The sequence below is a fragment of the Oryzias latipes genome, chromosome 14 (assembly GCF_053564925.1).
Source record: "Oryzias latipes strain Hd-rR chromosome 14, Olatipes_Hd-rR_3.1".
NCBI lineage: Eukaryota > Metazoa > Chordata > Actinopteri > Beloniformes > Adrianichthyidae > Oryzias > Oryzias latipes.
Genome location: NC_136250.1, coordinates 4,052,814 through 4,073,438, shown reverse-complemented (window position 1 = coordinate 4,073,438; position 20,625 = coordinate 4,052,814). Strand labels below are relative to the sequence as shown.

At 39.5% G+C, this 20,625-nt stretch overlaps 1 protein-coding gene across 2 annotated transcripts in view; it reads right to left on the bottom strand.

Annotated features, from left to right (window-relative positions):
- larp1 (La ribonucleoprotein 1, translational regulator) overlaps nt 1-20,625 on the bottom strand; it is a 48,581-nt gene that overhangs the window by 12,198 nt on the left and 15,758 nt on the right. The window contains exons 2-5 of one of the 2 annotated variants that reach the window (XM_023962691.2): nt 14,322-14,386; nt 13,021-13,086; nt 9,253-9,324; nt 4,203-4,350 (exon numbers count right to left, since the gene is read on the bottom strand). In XM_023962691.2, coding sequence (XP_023818459.1) covers nt 4,203-4,350; nt 9,253-9,324; nt 13,021-13,086; nt 14,322-14,386 — 351 coding nt within the window. The remainder of the gene's footprint in view (nt 1-4,202; nt 4,351-9,252; nt 9,325-13,020; nt 13,087-14,321; nt 14,387-20,625) is intronic. The other variant, XM_023962692.2, reaches the window with a different exon arrangement.

The following is a 20,625-nucleotide window of genomic DNA, read 5'->3' as shown; positions in this document are numbered from 1 at the left end:
ATTCAAACAAAACATATTGTAAAGTAAGAATTGTAGTTTGATCTGGGAATCGTCTTGAGTCATGAATGGAATCGCTACCTAAATAAATGAATTTATCCCGATTGAAAACAAAAATGTTCTGCAGGTCCATGACCGGCCAGCAGGTGGCGTCCTGAACCAGCTTTCTGAAGTCAGTGACAGAGCACGTGCCTCTGAATGATGAGTCATTCCAAGCATAATGAGTTTATGTGGCAAGCATTCAAACAGTCAGAGCCGTTTGATTGCCCTGAATGAAAAGGAGGCCGACTCAGGTTCCTGAGCAGAAAGTGAAAATCAGAAAAGTGCAAATGCAAATAAAAACAAGGCCGCTTCATGTTGCTATTCTGCGGTGGCATCTACAAACCACTCAATGCAGAAACATGTTTAAAGAACACAGAGACAGTTTAAAAAGCCAGACACATTTAAAAAACATAGCTTTACCTTTTTAGAAAACAAAATCGTATAAAATAACTGAAGAAACATTTCGGAAAACCAAAAAGAAATGTGGAAAAACAAAAAACACAATGAGAACCTGGAAAGGTAGGTACTATGAGCAGTGATGAAAGTCAGGCAAGGAAAAAATCCCTGAACTTTTCTTTGAGCGATATGGCGGGCACAGAGCGAAATTTTGGAAAAATACGTGGTCTTAGATGCATTCTGGTGCATTCTGGCGGCTAGTTATTCACTTCTTTATCAAGAAACTAAGACTAATTGGAGCATCATGATTTGTCATTCAAACCCCTAGTTTGACTCTCCATTAAGGACTTGCTGGTCCCAAAAAAGAATTTGGAAAATTGCTCAAAGTAACACAATCCTACAATCTACGCTTTTCCTTAAAGCTGCAAAACATACAATTGCTAAAATATAGTAACATCAAAGCCCCAAATGGCAAAAAGAACACCAGTAACTATTATATTCTATGAAAATACCTCAGTTATTTATACATTATTTCTGCTTTAGAAATGACTGATGTACAACATCCACTTGCACTGTTTTCTCAAAGTATAACTACATCAAAATATGGGATCTGCTTTAAACTATAATTCTATAACATAATACATCAATTCTTTAACACCAATACTAAGTAATCTGGGAAATATCAAAACAAACATAAAAACTAAACTAAACATTGTAAACATTATTTTTTAAGGGAGTGTGGGTCCAAACCATCAAATACTTATAATTAATGTCAACTATACTGAACTAAATCATTTTTATTAGGAAATACAAATAAATTAGATAGAGAAATGTATTCAAAATAAAAACTGAAACTCAAAACTAAAATTGAAATTATTTCAAAATGTGGTTTTGAGATTATTTTACACAAAAAAGTATTTGACCTACACTAACTTAAAAATCTTTTTTTTCCAGCCAAGACCACTTCAATTTGTTTTTTATCGTCTTCTCACAACTGAGGTCGTGACCACGCTCAATAATGACGATGCCTGCCATTATTTTAACACAAATTTGATCGCAAACTCTTCAGGTGTGTTTGTGAAAATTTAGCGTGGGTCCGCCAGTTTTGGTCTCTAGGGAAGCAAGTCACGCTGACCACGTGGTGCAGACAGAGCCAATCAGACCCGTCGACGCATCCAAAAGCAACTAAAACGTCCCGTCATTGGTCAATTAGGCCGGGAAGATGAGAGATGGCCACGACCATAGAGGAAGCGATCTGCGGAGAAATATAGAAAATAAAGCTAAAATTAGCTGATTTCAGACCATTTTTTGATCCGGAAAGCGATTTGTCCGTAGAGATCAGGTCTTTATTTCCCGGAAAGTACGTTCGGTTTGCTCAAAAACCCGGATTTCCGGGAATTCCCGGAAGACTTTCATCACTGTATGAGACATGGCTGATTGGATGATGATACCAGTATCAGTTAATGCCATTTAACTTTCAATTTAAATGATGGACAAACGTCACCATCCAATCAGTGATGTCCCATCGTCTCTACCCTCTCCAGTTTCTTATGCTGTTTCATTTTTAACATTTCATTTGGATTTCTGGAAATTACTTTTGCTTTTTTTTTTCACGTTTTGGTGTCTGGAACTTAGCTTTGTCTTTTTAAATGTATTGTTGTTTTTTAAAAATTTGTTTTGCCGTTCTGATCTTTGAAATGTTTTTCGCACTTCTGGGCCACCATAGTATTCTGTTGGAGATGAAAAGCCAGTCTGCTCATTCAGATCCGCAATCAGGGATCAATCACCACCTTCTACCAGCTCATCTGTTTGAGGAAGAGGAGCGTGAACCTGAGTTCACGCTCCTCTTATGGAGTTCATGTAAATATTTCGAGCAATAATGACATTGAACTTCCAAGGACGCAAAGTCCATGTTTTTTCTCTAATAACACGAACACCAAATATGTCAAAACTTTCAGAACGTTTGTCTCCAACTGAGGAAAAGTCTGAGCCGCTGCGCCGTCTTCCTCAGAAACGGGTCTGAGCGCCGACAACAGAATGGAGAACCGATTCCCTCTGCTGAATCCATGAATCCTTCACAGTTCATTTTTCCAACCATTAAAGCTTTTAGTGTCTCAGTTGAGCTGGAGCTTCTCTCAGACTGTCCCATCAGGACAATCCCTGCCATTTCATACAGCAAGCACCACAACACTCACATGAAGTCCCATCTACTCCAAACTGTAGTGTGGGACCATCTAGTGCCCTGGATTTTAACCAGCCATTTTGACACCTTCTTCACTTCTTTTTTTTTTTTTTTTTTTAAAGCAAACTTTGACGTCACCGATTTCCTGAAGCAAAAACCTAAAAAATGTGAACACTTTACTAAAACTATCATGTTCTGATGATGAAAACTAAATGATACTTTTTTTTTCTTCACAAAAATTGTTCAAACGCAATGCATTGTGGTCTATATTCACCAATTTGGTGAGTATTGATGATCAATGGCTTTTTGCAGAGACTTCTGGGAAATTTCTAGGGTATTGTTTATTGGAATTGTAAGTTTGAACAAAATGGTGAACGCACTATAAAGTAGTGAAGGAATCAAGACACAACCAGCAAGAGTCTATGAACTTTACATTTTGAATGTTTCGAATTAAACTTTTCTGCGTAGGTTCAGCATCAAGAGATGAGACTCATGAGGAGGAACCGAAGTGTTTGCATTTCTGACTGTTTTGTGTGTTTACCATTAGCAATTGGTTTTTACTAGGGGTGTAGGAAAAATCGATTTGGCGATATATCGCGATATTTCATTTGGCGATACTTATATCGGATTTAAAATGGTGTTAAGAAACTGTTTATTTTAATTTATGAGGCTTCCTTCAGTGTCTGACTTGTCACCCGACACCGAGTCTCTCTGAGCAGCTCTACGCCGCACCACAGCAACTAGATCTCAACCAGAACCAGCTTGTGTTAAACATTCAGTCAGCCTTTGTTGTCATGAGACATGTACTACCTACAGAACCGTATCGGTTAAGGCACTTTTTCTTACACTGAAAAATATTTTGTCGTGTCAATCGGACAGTGTTGAATGTTGCCTTTAAGGAGAAATATATCTTCTTAATTTACCAAAATAAAAGCACTGTGAATTGGCTTTGGTAAAAGAAACTCGTAAAGGAGAAACAGTTGCAGTGCTTAATGTTTTGATCATTACATAAAATGAATTTGACCACGTTATGACAATGACAGGCCTGTTAATATTCAGGTAGTCATACTTTTTTTTAAAAAAATATTTAGAAACTGTTCCGGTACAGTCTATGGATGTATCGCGATACACATCACATCCCTAGACTCTTACCAAAAAAACAGGACAAGCTTAGATTCAGGTCAAGATTAAATGAAACTTGCTGATTAATCATTCAAATTTTAGTTTTTGTTAATAAACTGGTTACAAAACCGTATTGTTATACAGCTAGTGACTTCAACTGAAGGTGGAACACTGACTAATAAAATGATAAATTCTTACATTAAAACTTAAAGATAAATAGTTGTATCTGAAAACATAAACAATAAAAGAAAAACTTTGAAAGAAAGAAATAGATTTAATGAAGTGATCTAGCACTTTCCAATTGGATAAATCAGTTATTTAACTGAACCCTAAACACCTAAGGTGTTTCCACCCCTAGAGACCTTCTCCACTCAAACACACAGCTGTAGGTGAAGCTACAAATGTAGCCTGGAAGGTGAACAGAAAGTTTCCCATGACGGTTAAGATCGATTGAAAGCCGAACCTTTCTTCTTTGGGCCGTTTTTCTGAGACGCGTCTGCGTTCTTCTCCTCTCCCGAATCGTCCGACTTGGCCTTCAGGTTCTCCTTGCTCTCCTCGTTGCTCTCCCTCTTCTCCTTGGAGTCCTTCTTGGCGTTGGTCTTTTTAGGACCCTACAGAGGAAAGGCGTCTATTAGCGACCATGTCAGACCAGAAAACACCTGAAGTTTGTCATTACAGCTTTGGTGAGTTTCTGTAAACAAAGCAGATGCTCTGACGTTAGTTCAGCAGAAGAAGGATTCCACAAAAACGCTTCAACTCAGGACATGCAGCATTCCTTTCTCCCAAACTGAGCTGTCGTCCAATCAGAAACTTCAACGAGCTGGACTCTGACAGGAACCAGGCTCAGATATTCAAGTTACACATTATTAAACTGATGTTATTAAAAAATGTACTTTAATAATCTCTATAAGGAGTAGCATGGATCGTTTTACTGAAATGTTCGCTAACAATACACGTCTCTTTTGGGACTAATAAAGTTTACTGAACTGAATGTTACTATTGGCTCAAATTCCATCAAAGGCTGTAAAAACATACATTTTCAGCAGTTTCAGCACCAAACCTAAACGTATTTCCACACGTCCTCTTCTAATTTGTATTCTATTTTGAATTCGGTAAATGAAAAACTGTTTTAAATTTCATTTCAGCATTTTCAGGATATTAAAAATTTCATCCTTCTGTTTAATCCTAGCGTGTGAACTACTGTTTTATCATTTTCCCAGCTTTATGAATATTTATTTGAACTTGCTGGAGACGGGCGTCGCTGCAGCGGTGAACGGCTGACTGAGAGACCTGAAGGGCAGGAGGGAGGCCGCCACGTCTCATCTGAGTGACACAGAAGGCCGACCTGCCTGAAAACAGCCATTAGAGCCGGCCTGAGGTGAGGAGGTGTGCTGGTTGGGCCATGGACACGGTCAGCTGGAAGGTCCAGCCAGACTGACAAGGCTGAGTGAAGGACAAAACCAAAATATGACCAAAACACCAGTTTGGAAGAAGAAACCAGAAACTCTCAGACTAAAGAAGTCCAGAGTAGACTTGACTGAACAAATAAAAGCGCAGATAATAACCCAGCATTAAATATCTTAAAATACCGGTTATATCTACTGCATCACCGAGTTAAAGGTTAGTTTTAGTTGGTTATCTCACCAAGACAGCTTTGCATGAGGTTAACAGCGTCTTGTGTTAAATCCCCTCATGACATTTGGCTGCAGACTCACACCGCCTCATCTCAGGAGCGGGTGAGGAGCGCGCTCACAGCAGTCGGCTTTGCCGGTTATCTTTGGCCGCAGAGGCGATACCCACGTTCATTCAAACGGAACAGAGCGCCGCCTCTCCTCAGCTATCAGCCACACACACATCTGCAGCACTCCTCGCTCCTACCATCAGTTAACGCTTCCCATGAAACGATGGAGCTCTTCCCGAACATACCCACCTAGAACATGGACTTCTGGATGAGCAGTGTGGTTTTTCTTTTTGCGCCAATAAGAGACTATTCTCTAGGGAAAAGTGACGTCATCCAAGGATCACATCTACTTCTCAGATCTCTCTAGAACAGCTTGCAGTACAGCAGTCCCTCGTTTAGTTAGGTTCTTAAAATAACCAGCAATAGGTGACATCATCTTCATTCTTGACCATAATTCTAGTTGTTTTAGGGCAGTGAGACCCCCTAACTACAAACTTTATACACTTTTCTCAGACAGACATGAACATTTTCACTTGTTTAAACTCTCAAAGCTCAAACCTTTGTGGAAAACAAGTTCAGCATTATAGAAAGCAATCAAAGATCTTATCGTGATTTAGTGACGTGATGGCGTTCTGTTCAGGACACAGAGGAGACTGACTGACGGTGGTCTACAACAAAAGGTGAACCGTGATATAGCAAGGAACCAATGAACCAAGGATTCAAATCTCATAGGAGTGGTCAAGAGTGCAACTTAAACTCAAAACCCCTGATCTTTCAAAGGGGGTTGCTGCATCCAAAACAAACAAACAAACAAACGAACAAACACCGTTTTAGCATGAAGCATAGGGGAAGGGCAGTGAGCGTTCAACTTTTGGGCTATGTTCAAAGTCCTTCACTACTTAGTGCACTATAAGGGCGTTCGCCATTTTCTTGGGGAGTCCAAATCTACAATTCCAAAGCCCAGTGTCCTGGAAATTTCCCAGGAGTCTCTCGGAAAAACTAGTGTGCATTGATGCTCACTACATTAGAGAATATGGACCACGATGCATTGCCTTTGAATCAAACATTTGTAGAAAAAAAGAAAAATCGAGGTAAATGTATTTTTTGTAAACCATTCAAATTTAATCATCAGAACACAGTGGACTCAGACTTTGTAAAATGTTCATATTTACTTTTGGCTGACGTCATATTTGGCACTAAAGACAAAAGTAGTGAGTTTGTGTCCCAACTGCATTAAAGTCCAGAGCATTGGATAGATAGTCTTTATGGGTTAGAAAGGAATTCGTCATAGCCTTGGTGTCACTGAGCGAGACATTGTCTGTTTTGGTGAAAGACTACAATGCCCAAACAAATCCCACAGTGAAACACGGTGGTGGGAGTATAACAGTGTGGGACAGTTTTATTGATCGGAGGGAACCTTGTTGAGATCAATGTTGAGGAACGGAACAACAGATGTTTCATAGAAAGTTTAGGGGATTTAAACATCTAACACATACATGTAGGACATCCTAACTGCCTCAATCACTGCTTGATGGCAGGATCAGGTGATTTAAGGTTTAAATTGATAACTGATCCAGGTGATTGGCTCACAGCAAGTACAACATAGATGTTTAGAAACAAGCAGAAAGTTTTTAAAAATAGGTTTAAAAATCAACTTTCATCATTGGAATCTATGGAAATTGTGAAGCACTTTGCCAAAAAAAGCCAGAATAGATACAATCTTCACTCTAAAATTACCACATACAATAATCTTTAAAGAAAACTTCACATTAAGTTTGATTCCTTTAAGATTTGGTTTAATTAAAGACGATGAGAACCTATTGTAGTGCGATGGAAATTGGTTTCATCGCTCAAACACTCTGAACAAACACACAAAAACCGCCAAAACGTTCCTTCCCAGAAGCTTTGAACCACTGCAATCATGCGGTCGAAATGCTTAAAACAGAAATTAAAACGTTACACAAGCAGTTATCAACAAGCCAGGCTGAAATAAAGCTTCTAAATATTTTAAATCAAACAGGTCAGTATACAGTATTCGAGTATACAGTCAAGACCGTTGGTAGCTTCTGTCGATGTTTGCGTTTTTTGTTAATTTGTTAACAATAGTTAGGCTAATGTGTAATGACATGTCTGGCCTTTCCATTTAACCGCTTGCCCTTTAACAATGTCCAACTCAAATGTAAATAAGGCTGCATGAAGGAATCACTATGCAATTACACTTTCTATCCTCACTCTTGAAATCACTGTGAGGAATGGATGAGACCAACGTCTGGATCCATGTGACCGGGTTGGGGCTTTTTTTTTCCGGCAGAGGATGTTAGCTTTTGGTTTGATACTCTTATCTTGGGGCCATTGGAGAAAGACTCCACATTTCTGTAACAAACAGAATCTCTGGAGAAATCTGACTTTTCTGTGCTATCGCCACGGGTTTGTACATTTGTGTGACTTGGTACCCTTCCTGTAGATAAAGCAGGAAGTTTATCCCACCAGACGCTGAAAAGATAACTGCATCACAAATCCCTCTTATTAACATTGAACTAACTCTCTACATGACTTCTCTTGTAATTATGGTCCCACTGAAAAAGTAAATGTCTTGCAAATGAACCCTGATGTTATTCACTACAGTGTGAATGCAGATGGACTCTTTAATGGAACAGATAAAGAAGGTGAGCCACAGAAATGTGATTTTTCTGTGAATTACAAAGGAAACAATGAAAATAAAAAAAGGTAATGAAAGGCAGGAGAAATGCCTTATGGGTATAAGAAGTAGTGTGCAAAGGAGGTGAAGAAATTATGGAAAACAGTCAAGTCAGGAGATGAGAAAGATGAAAACGGTGTTCTTTGTACTTTTGCCTTCCCCGCAGGTCAGGATTTTTTGTAAAGCTGTATTTGGTCGTCTTAAAAACAAACCCATTGGAATCTGGGGGAATATTTCAGTGTGAAAGCAACTTAAAGGTGCTCTGGCGGGGCAATAAACGACTAAATGGTTGGAGCCACTGACTGTAGAGGAGCGAGCGATACACCATCCATAAAAACTGGTTTACTTCTGTCAATTCAGTTGCCATTTTTTTTTTCGCAATATAGATGCCGCCATCTTGGAAAAGTTGTCTCTGTTTCTATGGCAACCATTTTTGTTGATCAGTAGTGAAGTTGTCCCCCCCCTTCCATGTAAAAGCAGGCTATAGGAAATCTGACAAATTGAAAGGGTTCGACGTGGAAGCCAGTAGGCACCACATACTTTTATTGAGGCATCTGATTGGTCCGTTTATAACCTGAATAACTTATATCATGAACATTATTAAGATTAGGAAGAACCTTTTAAAAAAGGCTGCAGAGCTATTTTGATGAAAAGAATGACTGAGTAATAATTGACGTATTTCTCTATAGAAATATGGGAGTTTGGCTTCTTGGAGCCAGCAGGTACTTCCTGTGGAACGCCAGGGGGAGGAGTCACTCAGTCCAGTTCTAATGCAGTCAATAGTTAAAATATGTGTGTATTTGCAGATTTACTGTGAATTCCCTTAAAAAAACAACAATAACATGAGCCTTCTCCATAGAGAATTGTCCCAACAACCAGAGCAACGTGAGAAAGCTGATCCGCCTTTGCCTACGTGTTAAAATGTATAAAAAAAAGGTTTTATTTTAATCCTTAAACCTAAAACTTTTAGAATTTCATAAAATGATTTCAGATCAGAACTGGATAAATCTGATCCTACAGTCATTGAAGCACTGATTGAGACGTTTCGTCGTTTCTGAACGTTCAGCTTTTGGGTTTTTGGTCTGAGACAGACTGAATGTCAGCAGGCTGGAGGTCCCATCAGGATGGACTTACACTGATTCTCCATGAGTCTCTGACCTGCCTGACAGTCGGCGGGCAGGACACGGTCCGTGTCTCTGCCTCCATCTGAACAGAGGGAGGGAAGAGCAGTTTAGAGACGACAATGAGGTGGACCGCACACACACACACACACACACACACACAAACAGACAATCTTACTGTATGAGGGAGAGGATGAGCAGCTTCCTCGCTACGCAGACCTGTTCTCCACACTCTCAAATGTACAAATCACATAAATGACAAAATGGATCCATTTCTAAGTGAAAATCTTTTTATCGATTTATCAGATTGACGGTTAGAATTGATCCAGTTTGTTTAGATGTGTTTTAACCCCCAGAAGCACCGACTGCCACGCTGACAGACGGAGCGACTGGACAAAAACACAACAGCTGCTTTTGTAACTGCAGCAAAACTGGACAAACAAACAAAAAGTGCGGGAGCAGGTATGCGACGTGGAGTCCGGCGAGAGCCGATGAGGATCTGATGACTGAATCTGCATATGCTATGATTTCTAAAACATGTCAAATTACATGAGTGATTTTTCTATGGATAAATAGTCCACACACATTATTGACTTTTTATTCTTGATCTGCACGTGCTATGATGGTTTCTGACAGTGTTATTTCAAATAATTATTAAGTACTTCATCATCTGAACACGTCCTGACGGGTTCTATCGATATGCAATGACAAAAACTCCACAATGTTCATGACAGAACTTCAACTTAAAATGTTTTTCAGACGGAGGATTGATGACCTCATCCCATGATCTTCCATAAACACCAGTTTGATTGCATTAAAACTAGCTGTTTCCTCTTTTCTACTTTGATCACAAGCATGAAAAAAAACCTGTAAAAGAAACATTAAAACCCAGAATCCCACGTTTTCCATCCTCACTACAAACATCCCAGTATAAAACACTGCTCTGTCAAACTCATGTAAAACCATTTAACTAAACCAACATTCACTACATTCTTAATTTACACAATCAATCACCTTACACTGGAATGTGAAAAGGGTTGGGAAAATCCAGCTGTTGGTACATTTTGAAAATTTGTGAATGATCTCCAGAGGTGCGTGCAGTCTGATGTTTTTATGTCTTCATTTAACCTCCACTTTTCCAGATAAAGCAATAAGTTAGTGTATATGTAAGTTTACTTTCTGATTGTTTGATAGTGTAAATTGAAGCTGAGGTTGGTTTAAGGAAGGAACATCTATTTATAAAGTGTCAAAGCTAAGACGGAGTCTGGAACTATAAAATGAGTGTTTTGCATCGCAAACCCCTGGGATGCGAACTGGGGGGGGTCATTTCAGTAATTCCGGTTTGGTTGGTACCACACAGCATAAATAACATTTCCTTTTTATTTCCTATGTGTTTCTGAAGGAAGTTTTATTTTGTAAAACTCCTGGATTCTGTCCAGCCCATCCGTCTCTGACTCTTCCCGCTAAGTCTTTCGTCTTGGTCACTAGTCTTAAATAAATCTGTGACCACCTTAAAACGTTTGCTTCGGCCGGTAATGTTACAACTAAATTAAAATCCCTCAAACGGGCAAATTTAATTGAAAAAACAAACGTCTCTAGAAAGTTTGTTTGGACTAAAAAGAGCTGTCTGGAAACAGAAGAAATGTTTAAAACTGATAAGAAAAGTGCATTCAACATAGGAGTTCTTGCTCAAAATGTGCATTGATTGTGACCACTGTTCAAACACATCAGGTCGTTGGTAATAAGGTTTGTTATTATATTTTGCTGACAGTTGTATCATTTGATTTTTTGTAATAATCCGACACCCTAAAACTCAGACATGGCTGAGGTTGATGCCTCTTTTTTATAGCAACGCCTTTGATGGTTAAGGATGAAGTTAGTGTCACAGACACTTTGAAACATTTGCCTAACAAGTTAAGGGAAACCAAAGATGGAAACCTTGGCCTCGTACAGGCTGGGCCATGAAAAGATTGCCCGACATTAGACCAGACTGTGGCCAATAAAAAAGGTTGGGGACCAGGGATATGTCTCCACCTCAAGAGTTCACTTCTCTTCGTTACTGTCTACTGAAGTATGCCAGTTTGTTTGTTTGCTTTAGTACTTTTATTTTGAAAGCCAAGCAGAAGTCCTTTTGCCACTTGGAGCCAGTTTCCTGTGTTTCGCTGGCTGTGGCTCAGCAGGTTTCCGCAGAGGAAAATTAGGCTTCCAACCTTTACAGTACGACGGCGCTGCTGTGATTGAACAGAAAGAAAGATGTCTGGTGGCGAGCTGCTGCCTCTTTGGTGTGAATTTAGAGTTAGAAGCGTAAACTTCACAGAAAGTCGACGCTGTTGCATAAACTCTTTGGTCTACATTGGAGCAGACCGAGCACAGCATTTTTAACCTCTATTATCAGGGTTCAGTTTCCATTTCCTGGAGTCAGGAATGTGATTTAGGGCCTTACACGTTGGGTGACGGACATCGCTCTCCAGCAGCCCTAAAAATAGCAGCACGAATCCAGCAGGTCTTTTCTTTTTTAAACGGAGGGGGGTCCCTAAAAGGATGTCCTCCCCCAGGCCTCGGCTACGACTCCCACACCCCTCCCACCTTCGGCCTCCACCCTCAGAACCGCGGGTTATTCCTGGTGCTCACGCAGTGACCCATATTCTGACGCTCAGGAATGTTCTGGTGCGCGCAGACCTGGCTGCCTAAAATGGGGAGGGGGGGTTGCTGGTTCAATGCCAGGTTACAATGTAGAGGGCAAAAATAGAAAGTGGCTGCTGCTGCTACTGTATCCCAGGCAGCATCCCAGGCTGAGCTAACAGGGACTCTGAGAATGGACTGAATAGATAAAAGGCCCCAAAAACAAATGATGGAACTATTTTAAGATCACTATCCGGATGTTCTGATGATGTTTTTGTTGAACCACGTGAATATTTCAAACTTTGTACACTGTAAAAACCACAGAAAACTCTGCAAAAACCAGCAGAACTATGATCTGCTTCCCAAAAATATCAAGAGTTTTATCTTCAAACTGCCTGTTTCATCACAGCATCAGAACTCAAACAATAAACAAGGTTGGGTTTAAACGTGTGAGCAGCATAAATTAAGATACATTTGCTTTACGACACAGGATTGTGGCAAAAACTCAAATTTTAAACATTTGAAGGAACATTTAAACTAAGGAAAAAAGGTTATAATGAAAATACTAACAAGTCATAAAAGTCATGGAAACCATGTTTTTTGTATGAACTAACTGACACCTATTTATTTAAACAAATAAGTAAATTCCTGGTCTGCTTCTCCACTTTAACATATCTGTAAATAAAAACACAAAGACAAAAATGCCATGTGGATTAAATGTCACATCATGAGTGGGAAGAATCTATCTGCTTTTTCATATATGTGCAGTAAAAACGCGTGTCTGATTGGGACAATATTGATTGGCTCTTTACTCTTTAGCCACCACTTGAAAAAAAAAGGTTATTTGTTCTTTGGAGCATTTTGTTGTAATGTTTAGTGCTGGTCCCAGGATCCTCTGCAGGATTTCCTTTCCTGCTTTTCATTGTGAAGGTGTGATCACCTCATCTAGGAGCTATGCATCTGCTCCACATAACACCTGTGTTAAGTACAATTTCAAAATAAAGATCACCTTAACTGAGCTTATTTTAAAATTAAATATAACTTAAATGCTTCAAAAAATTGATCAGGTTTCTTTAAATAAGAGATAAAAAGCCTCGACGAGACTGAACGATAAAAACAGACGATCTCAGCCTCAAAACCAACAAACGGGAAAACTTACCTGCATGTCTTTAGTTGCGATCTCTCCAGGAGTCGGCCAGCTGTTTGTGTCGCCAAAGTCTCCAACCTTAGAAGAAAAAACAAGGGGAAAAAAGTATTTTATGGATAAAATAGAGTCAAGAGTAAAGCTTCTCTAAACTTGAACCGTATGGAAGTTGAGATCCAACAACCATCTGCAGGAAAACTGAGCCTCCAGCTCTTTATCCCAAACATTTACAGAAAACAGGATCTCAGTTGCAAAGAACAGTTGAGGGTTTTGGGTCACCGCTAAATGTTTCTATTTATGAAAATAAATACACATAACACATAATGCCATCTATTTAAACTGGAAAACATTATTTGGTGCAAAAAATTATTTACATTTCTGGACGTTGAGGAAACCTGTAAACTGGATTAATTGGAGAAAAACTCAATTTTGCTCAAATATGTTTGTTTTTTTTCCTTTTCCAAAAAAAAAGACAGTTTAACGCTCTTGTCAAATTTGGCAATAAACTGATTTTGAATCAAACATTTGCTTTGACTTCAAAATAAAGCAGAGACCTGTTATTGAGCAGAACACATTTAAACAACTTCAGCTCTATTTTTTTAACAATCACCCTTTCAACATGATATAACAATAGAAAATAACTGAAAATGTCATGATTGCATCAGCAGATGTGACGACATAAAGCCCCAGAGTAGATCTGGTGATGTGGTTTCAGATGCCTGAGGGCAGAAAACACATCAATGCCCTAAACTGGAGAAGCTAATTCTTAGTTCAAGACCCCCATAAAAAATTTGTGGTGATTCAGCTGCAGCGGGACTCAAATGTTATGAACCGGACGCTTTGAGCGCCGTGACCTTTTCATTTTCTCTGTCTGATGCTTTCAGGGGAACACGAGAAGCTGTGGAAGACAACCGCTTTCATTATGTCCTAAATTATCTCCATCATCTCGCTCTGCTCCTCTTTTCTGAAGTTGTAGAAACAGCAGGAGAAAGTGGGCGTGCGTTTGGAGCGCCACAGCCAGAGAGGCGTTAATTATGTGACCGAGGCGTCGACTCATGTACGACTGCAGAAGTTACAGAAAGATGCTCCCAGAACATTTAAACTTACAATCTTTTACATTCTGCAGGCGGAACAATCCAGTACTGAGATTGTTTTAGAGTTACAAATGACCGTTTATTGTATTTGTTTGTGAACAGGCTTCTTTCTATAAAGTCCAAAAGCATGGCAGCAACAACAAACGACACAAAGGATGTTGTTATGATCGTGGAGGACGATCTGTGAGGCTCCTCAGCAGACACACAAACAGAAAATGATACCTTTCCTCCACGCCGGGGTTTGGGCGGATTCCCTGCTCGCACCACCTTGGCGGGGCCGCTCGGCTCTGCGGGAACACAGACGAAGAGCGGTTCAATAAACTCAAATGAAATAGACATACAGTCATTGGCTTTTGAAATAACTTCTGCACAAACACGCCACACAAACATTCAAAGAGTCCCTGAAACTGAAAACAAAAGATTGGTTCAGATCTGCGTTCAGGTGTGGCACTAAAGGACAAGAACTTTCACACTTTAGTTTGTGTTTACACTTCTGAGTGCAGACCTAAAACTACAATTTGGAGTCCAGACACGGAAATGGAAAATAAGGTAGAAGTAAGGTAAGATGGTCCCCTGACTATCACAGAAGAGACTTTTGTAATTATTTAATTTAATTTGTATTACCTTTTTATTATACCTTGTAAAGCACTTTTTGGTATTTGCCTGTAACAAATGCTAAATCAATAAATGTATTCATTTTTTTTATTGATTAGAGCTTCTTCTGGCTCTTAATATTAAAGGCTTTTAAATGATCTTTCATGTCTTCGTTGTCTTAATCAAAAGCATTCAGCATTTAGACTCTTTAGAAATTCTCATCTGAGTCATGGGTGGAACCATTCCTGCAGAGCAATCCCGCCACCCTTCCCTTCCCCGTTGATGAGAGCTCTCTGTTCAAGACGTTGTAGGTACCATAACCGTTGGGCCTGGGACTAATGCTGACGTCACATTATGTGACTGGCTGTACGTTGGTCCAAAGACGTGTCAGATAGTCATCGGTCTGGACAATTTACGATACTACCATAAAAGAAAATATAAAGTCTGTTGTAAACAAACGTGCCTTTATTATTGTTATAATTATTATTGACTGCATGTTCGCTTATAGTTTTCCAATAAAACCCTATTCAGTGTCACAAAGAAGCCAATTTTTTTACGTCATTTTATGGTTTTCCACTGTCAAAGTCAATCGATTAATAATAATAATAAAGAAATGAATCTAAACAATAAATCTATAATCTAAACGCTGCACTCAGGTTGTTGAGTTTGTCATGAAGCCAGAGATCACGGCTCTTATGGTCTCCAGGTGTGCAGCAGATGCCAGGAGCAGCTTAGGGGCTCCACTACAGAAGTCTCCTGATTGAGTTCTTTAAGGGGAGTCGAGCTGAGAGACAATCACTACAGGACATCGCTAAACCAACACCAACCAGCTGGTGGCTTCCTGACTGAAGCATATGTAAACATGAAACAGGCGTAATTCCCAATGTAACCTCAAGGGGCGTGTTTTCCTCGTTTGTATTATACGATATAACATGCGCTCCAATTGGAGCATGTTAGTTATGCTTGATATTCAGCTTTAATAGGAAATGAATGTCAGGCTTGTTTGTCCTGCTGCTAAAAACCAGGATTCATTAATGCCATTTCAAAAGGACAAATGAAACATTTACTTCCTGTTTTCCCCCTGATAAATATGTCAAATAGCAAGAATTTTAAATAAATCAATGAGTTTCATGAGAAGCAAAAAATCTCCAAAGAAAACATATTAAACTTAGAACTTACTTTTTAAGAGAATGCAAGAAAAAACGTTTAAGACTCACTAAGAAGCAAACTTATTGGCATATTTCAAGAAAAATGCATCAACAAAACCACACTAAAGGCCCGTACACACCGGGACGAATATTCGCCAGGCGTTATTCGCCAGCGTTTTTCGCCACGTTTTTTGTGTTCACACCCAGGCGATTTTCGCTGACGGTGAGCCGAGCGAACATGCAATTTCATTCCCTGACATTAGATGGCGCTTAATGTAAACAGAAATACTCCTGTACACAAGGTGGCGCTGCGCAACTTTACGCTTCTTAAAGTCGCTTTTCACTCAGAAGAAGAGAGCAAGTATTTACGCTCTTTTCAGAATCATACAAAGAAAACGTGAATATTTCAAGCATCAGTAGCTCCAACTGGTGCTTGGTTCGGGGATATTTTAGAATGTCCGTCATTATTTCTTCGCGGCAGTGTAGACGCTACTTGGCGTCTATCTTCTTCGCTGGTATGTGTGCTCAGCAAGGCAGTTTTGTGTTTGAGCGCCCCCAAGTTGTGTTTTACTGTAACTTCAGAAGCTCCAGACACTTGTGCAAAAGCACCATTCTCATTGGTCGAATAGATTTCGACGCAACGCGTCGAAAAAAAAAAACGAACCCGAGGCGTTTTTTTTTTTTGACGCTTTGATGCGTGGCGTTTTTTCGCGTTGGTGTGCACACTCTCATTGGTGCCCTTTGTTTAGTCACGAGGCGTTAAACGTCGGCGAAAATCGTCCCGGTGTGAACAGGCCTTAAGGATGAGAAACAGAGAAAAGGATCTTCAGGAATAAAGGGGTTTCCAAAAGACAGCAAATGAAAAATACAACAGGAAAAGTCCCAAAAAAAAAATCCATGAAAACCAGCTTCCAAAGTCCCCTTCAATCCAGCCTCTCACTGAATGTAGTGTTTTAAATCATAAACACATCAGATAGATTACATTTTCCTGTGTGAATGTTGGCTGTTGTACTTTGTGCCTCCAACACCGTCATAAGCAGATTCTGACGCATTCTGAAGGCAGCTGGGGTAGAAACACACAAAACACCGTGTCACCCAATCACGAGAGACCGCTTCAGCCAGACTTCCATTTGTAGGTTCTTTCTCGTGACCTCAAGTCACACAGAGGTTGGAAAAGCTCGCCAATTTCTAACAATCTGTTCAGCTTTATTAATGCAGGACTCTAGAGCCGCAGCAGTCCTTACACAACCGATATTCAGAATCAGTGAACTTTGGGACCCGAGAACACACGGTCAGTGGAAAACCCACTTTTACCTAAAGAAGAAGTGTGACAAACAGACACATGACATCATCCTTCTGCCCTGCAGTTCCAAAGCTGACCAAACAAAGTTCAATGTGCTGGTTAGGATGTAAATAAAAAGAATCCATTCATGGTTTTCTGTTAAATTATCACATTTTAGAAACAGTTAAGATTTTAACATTAGCCGCTTCCTGCAAAAAACAAAATAAGAGCCACAAAACTCAGGCGTTGGTCCGTTAAAAACGTAGACAATCACACAGAATATATCACACATAGAATAGATGACAATCTATGTTGGGATATGTTGCTCTATAAACAAGCTAAAGTTAAAGTTTAAAGTATTTCCCATAGTTAGGCGTTATACGGGGGGAGGGACTCAAAATTAAACTCTACTTGGGCTGAATTTTACCGCTAAAATCCAAGACAGGTTTACAGTCCGTTTCCATTGACCATAAAATTGTGCATAAATGGACTTGTGATAAATGGAATGAATGGAAATATGTAGTTGTTTGTTTATCGTAATAATAAATGGATAATAAATGGAAACAGGACAATTCAGAAAAAGCTGGCATTTATTGCAAAAAATGTTTTTGCGAAATGGACATATTTGCAATGGAAACACTTTTTTCGTATTAATTGATTCAGACACCGATGCGGCTTTTGGTAGGAACTGGATGCATAGCGGGCGCCACAAGAGGTCCGGCAGCACCACACGGTGTCATGCGGAATTGTTGGATCCACAGATCCTTCGTAAAATCACCACCATCATTTCCCAAAATCGTTTCATCTGTAGCCGTTCCCACGTGTAAGAAGCTCGCCGCCCTACGACCTGAATAAGACGCTGACGTCTCCTTTGATAGATGAGGATTATGAGTGCTAGTGCCGTGGCAGAAATTTGATTATATCTGCTGTAAATCAAAGTATTGTCCACATCTGTTTGTTGAATGACTTGTCAAAAACGGATCCGATTTCTTAAGTTATCAAACTTCTTTAAGCAGGTCAGGTGCCTTCCACTCGATAACGACCCTTATCTAATGATGATGTAGTGTTGACTCGCTATATCCTGCTTCATCTTTTGCTGCCTCGCTGATATTTTTAGTTCAATTATGCATGCTTTATGTTTTTTCACCAGCACATTGTGTTCTGCATCCTGATTGGCTGTGGAAAATTGTGACACATTGTGTCACTACTTTGATAGTGAGCAGATCTGTGTTTTTACTGGAGACTGGAGTCTTTTTCTACAAAGGTTTGAACTTCACATTTTATTGAAACTTTCATTTATTTTATTCAAACTTTAAACAGAAAAATGTGTAAAAATGTCTGAGTAAAGTGTCTAAAGTGTGTAAGGAAGATTTTACAACCTAAAAACATCTAGAATAATTGTAAAGGATTAATATGACTACTTTGCGGATATTACCAATTGCAAATTATCTTTAGAGCATAACTTTTGCAATGAACGAGAGACCACCGGATTGGTTTAACACATGCACATTTCTCCCCTAATTTTGCTCCTTGTTATACAATTTATTTCTTTTTTTAATTTCAAGCATTAATAGCAGCCAATACAAAAAGAAATCTGATCACGATAAAGCAAAAACGCTGAAAACAGAAGTCACACGAGCAAGATGTGAGAACCAGAGCGGCAAAGAAAACCACTCTTTCTTTGCTATGAAGTACAAACAGAGAACAGTCAAACATGTTCTCTATTTTTGCAAATGTATTAGTTTCCTCATTAGCAAAGCTAATGCTACGACTGTTGTTTTGAAAGTAACAGGAAGTTTCAAAGTTACATCTATCCATGTAGTTCTGCCCAAAACACACCAAGTAGATCTGGATTATCTGATAATCAGTTTCCATACTTAGTACATTTATCTGATTACTTCTAATAATCCCATTTTTGTTTAAAAAAATGTACAAGTGGAAAAAAAATCTTCAGCTAATTGCATTTTTTATGGTTTTATCAGTCAGGTTTCAAATGTTTTACAGTCATCCTTTACTCTCATGTATTCCATTATGTTCATGAAACACCTAAACTATTATTGTCCCGCCAGCTTTTTCCAGCAGCAGAGAGAACTTGAGACTTTGACCCGAGGAAAAACATTTTTGCTAAATTAAGAAATTCCGCAAGCCACGAACCCTTATATCTGCTTAGCATGTCAACAATAATACTCTTGAGAATGTCTTGTTGCCGCCTACTTCGCAAGAGACACAGTTCCCTAAATGCAGTAGTCTGAACACCAATGTGCCTGATCATCATTAGACAGCTGAATTATCCAAACCTCTATCCCAGGAAGTGGGACAAGCTGATGAAACGGGCTCTTTCTGCCGAGTCACTATGACCCAGCACTTTGAAACGTTGCCAGAATCTTACAGCTGCAGGTTTATCCTTATTGAGCGAGAAACTATTTGTTTCTGCATCACATTTACGCATGCAAATCCAAGTTGACATGGAAACGGAAAGAGGGTAACACAGAGCAACAAAAAGACAACATCTAACTGTACTGAAGCCAAGGAACTGGTAGTGAGCGCAAATAAAAATCCCTTAGAACTGAACTAGACCGGTTCCTGAAACCTCAAGTGGAAATTAGATTTTATAGTCCGCCTGTCTGTGCAGAAAGTGGACAATCTTCTGATCAGCTGCTTTACCCCCCCCCCCCCCCCCCCACCCCCGCCAACATTAGCTCGTCTACAAGCTGTCCACAGGGATCCAACGTATTCAGGGGAAATCAAAAGATCAGAAGGTGCTTTCAGGCCTCCTTTATGCAGAACCACAGAACTAGGACCTAAACAAAAAAGATGGTACTGTAAAGGCAGAGATCAAATTAACGGCTTAGTCACAACAACTGCCCTTACAGCTAGATATGGGTTAAATACAGGAGAAGGATGGGCAAGCCTGTGCAGTGAAGTAGGTGAGATGGCGATGGGCCAGTATGGGTGTTTTTTTCCCAGCCAATAGAATAACCGATATTTCCCCTGCAACTGTGGACGATGGTTGATATTTGCCGATTCAGATTCATAAGTGTCTACAAAGTTTATATTTCCTTTTTGTGTCTTTATCAGAAATTCTCAACTTTTCTTTTACTGGACAATCACATTGTACTTAACCTTTTTAACATACAGCAAAGGATCTCATAGGAACAAGGATCACTTTCAAACTTTCACCTACATATATCTGTAAGCATTCAGACTCTTTATTGAATACTGGACATAACTGTGAACCAACAGCTCCCCATTGCCAGGGATCTATCAGGAACAACACGTATCCCTATCAAAAAGAACATTTCCCTGAAAACAGTCAATTACTGACTATGACTGTGAACATACGCTTCCCAATCTATTAGGAACAAGTCTACGTTTCAAAACTAAAGTGTTTCTGAAAACAAAAGAATCTCAGTAGATTTTTTTAAATCGGACCGATACAGACAAACTCAAATTATGCAAATATTGGCATACGGGCACAGATATATCGCCCGTCCCTAACCAG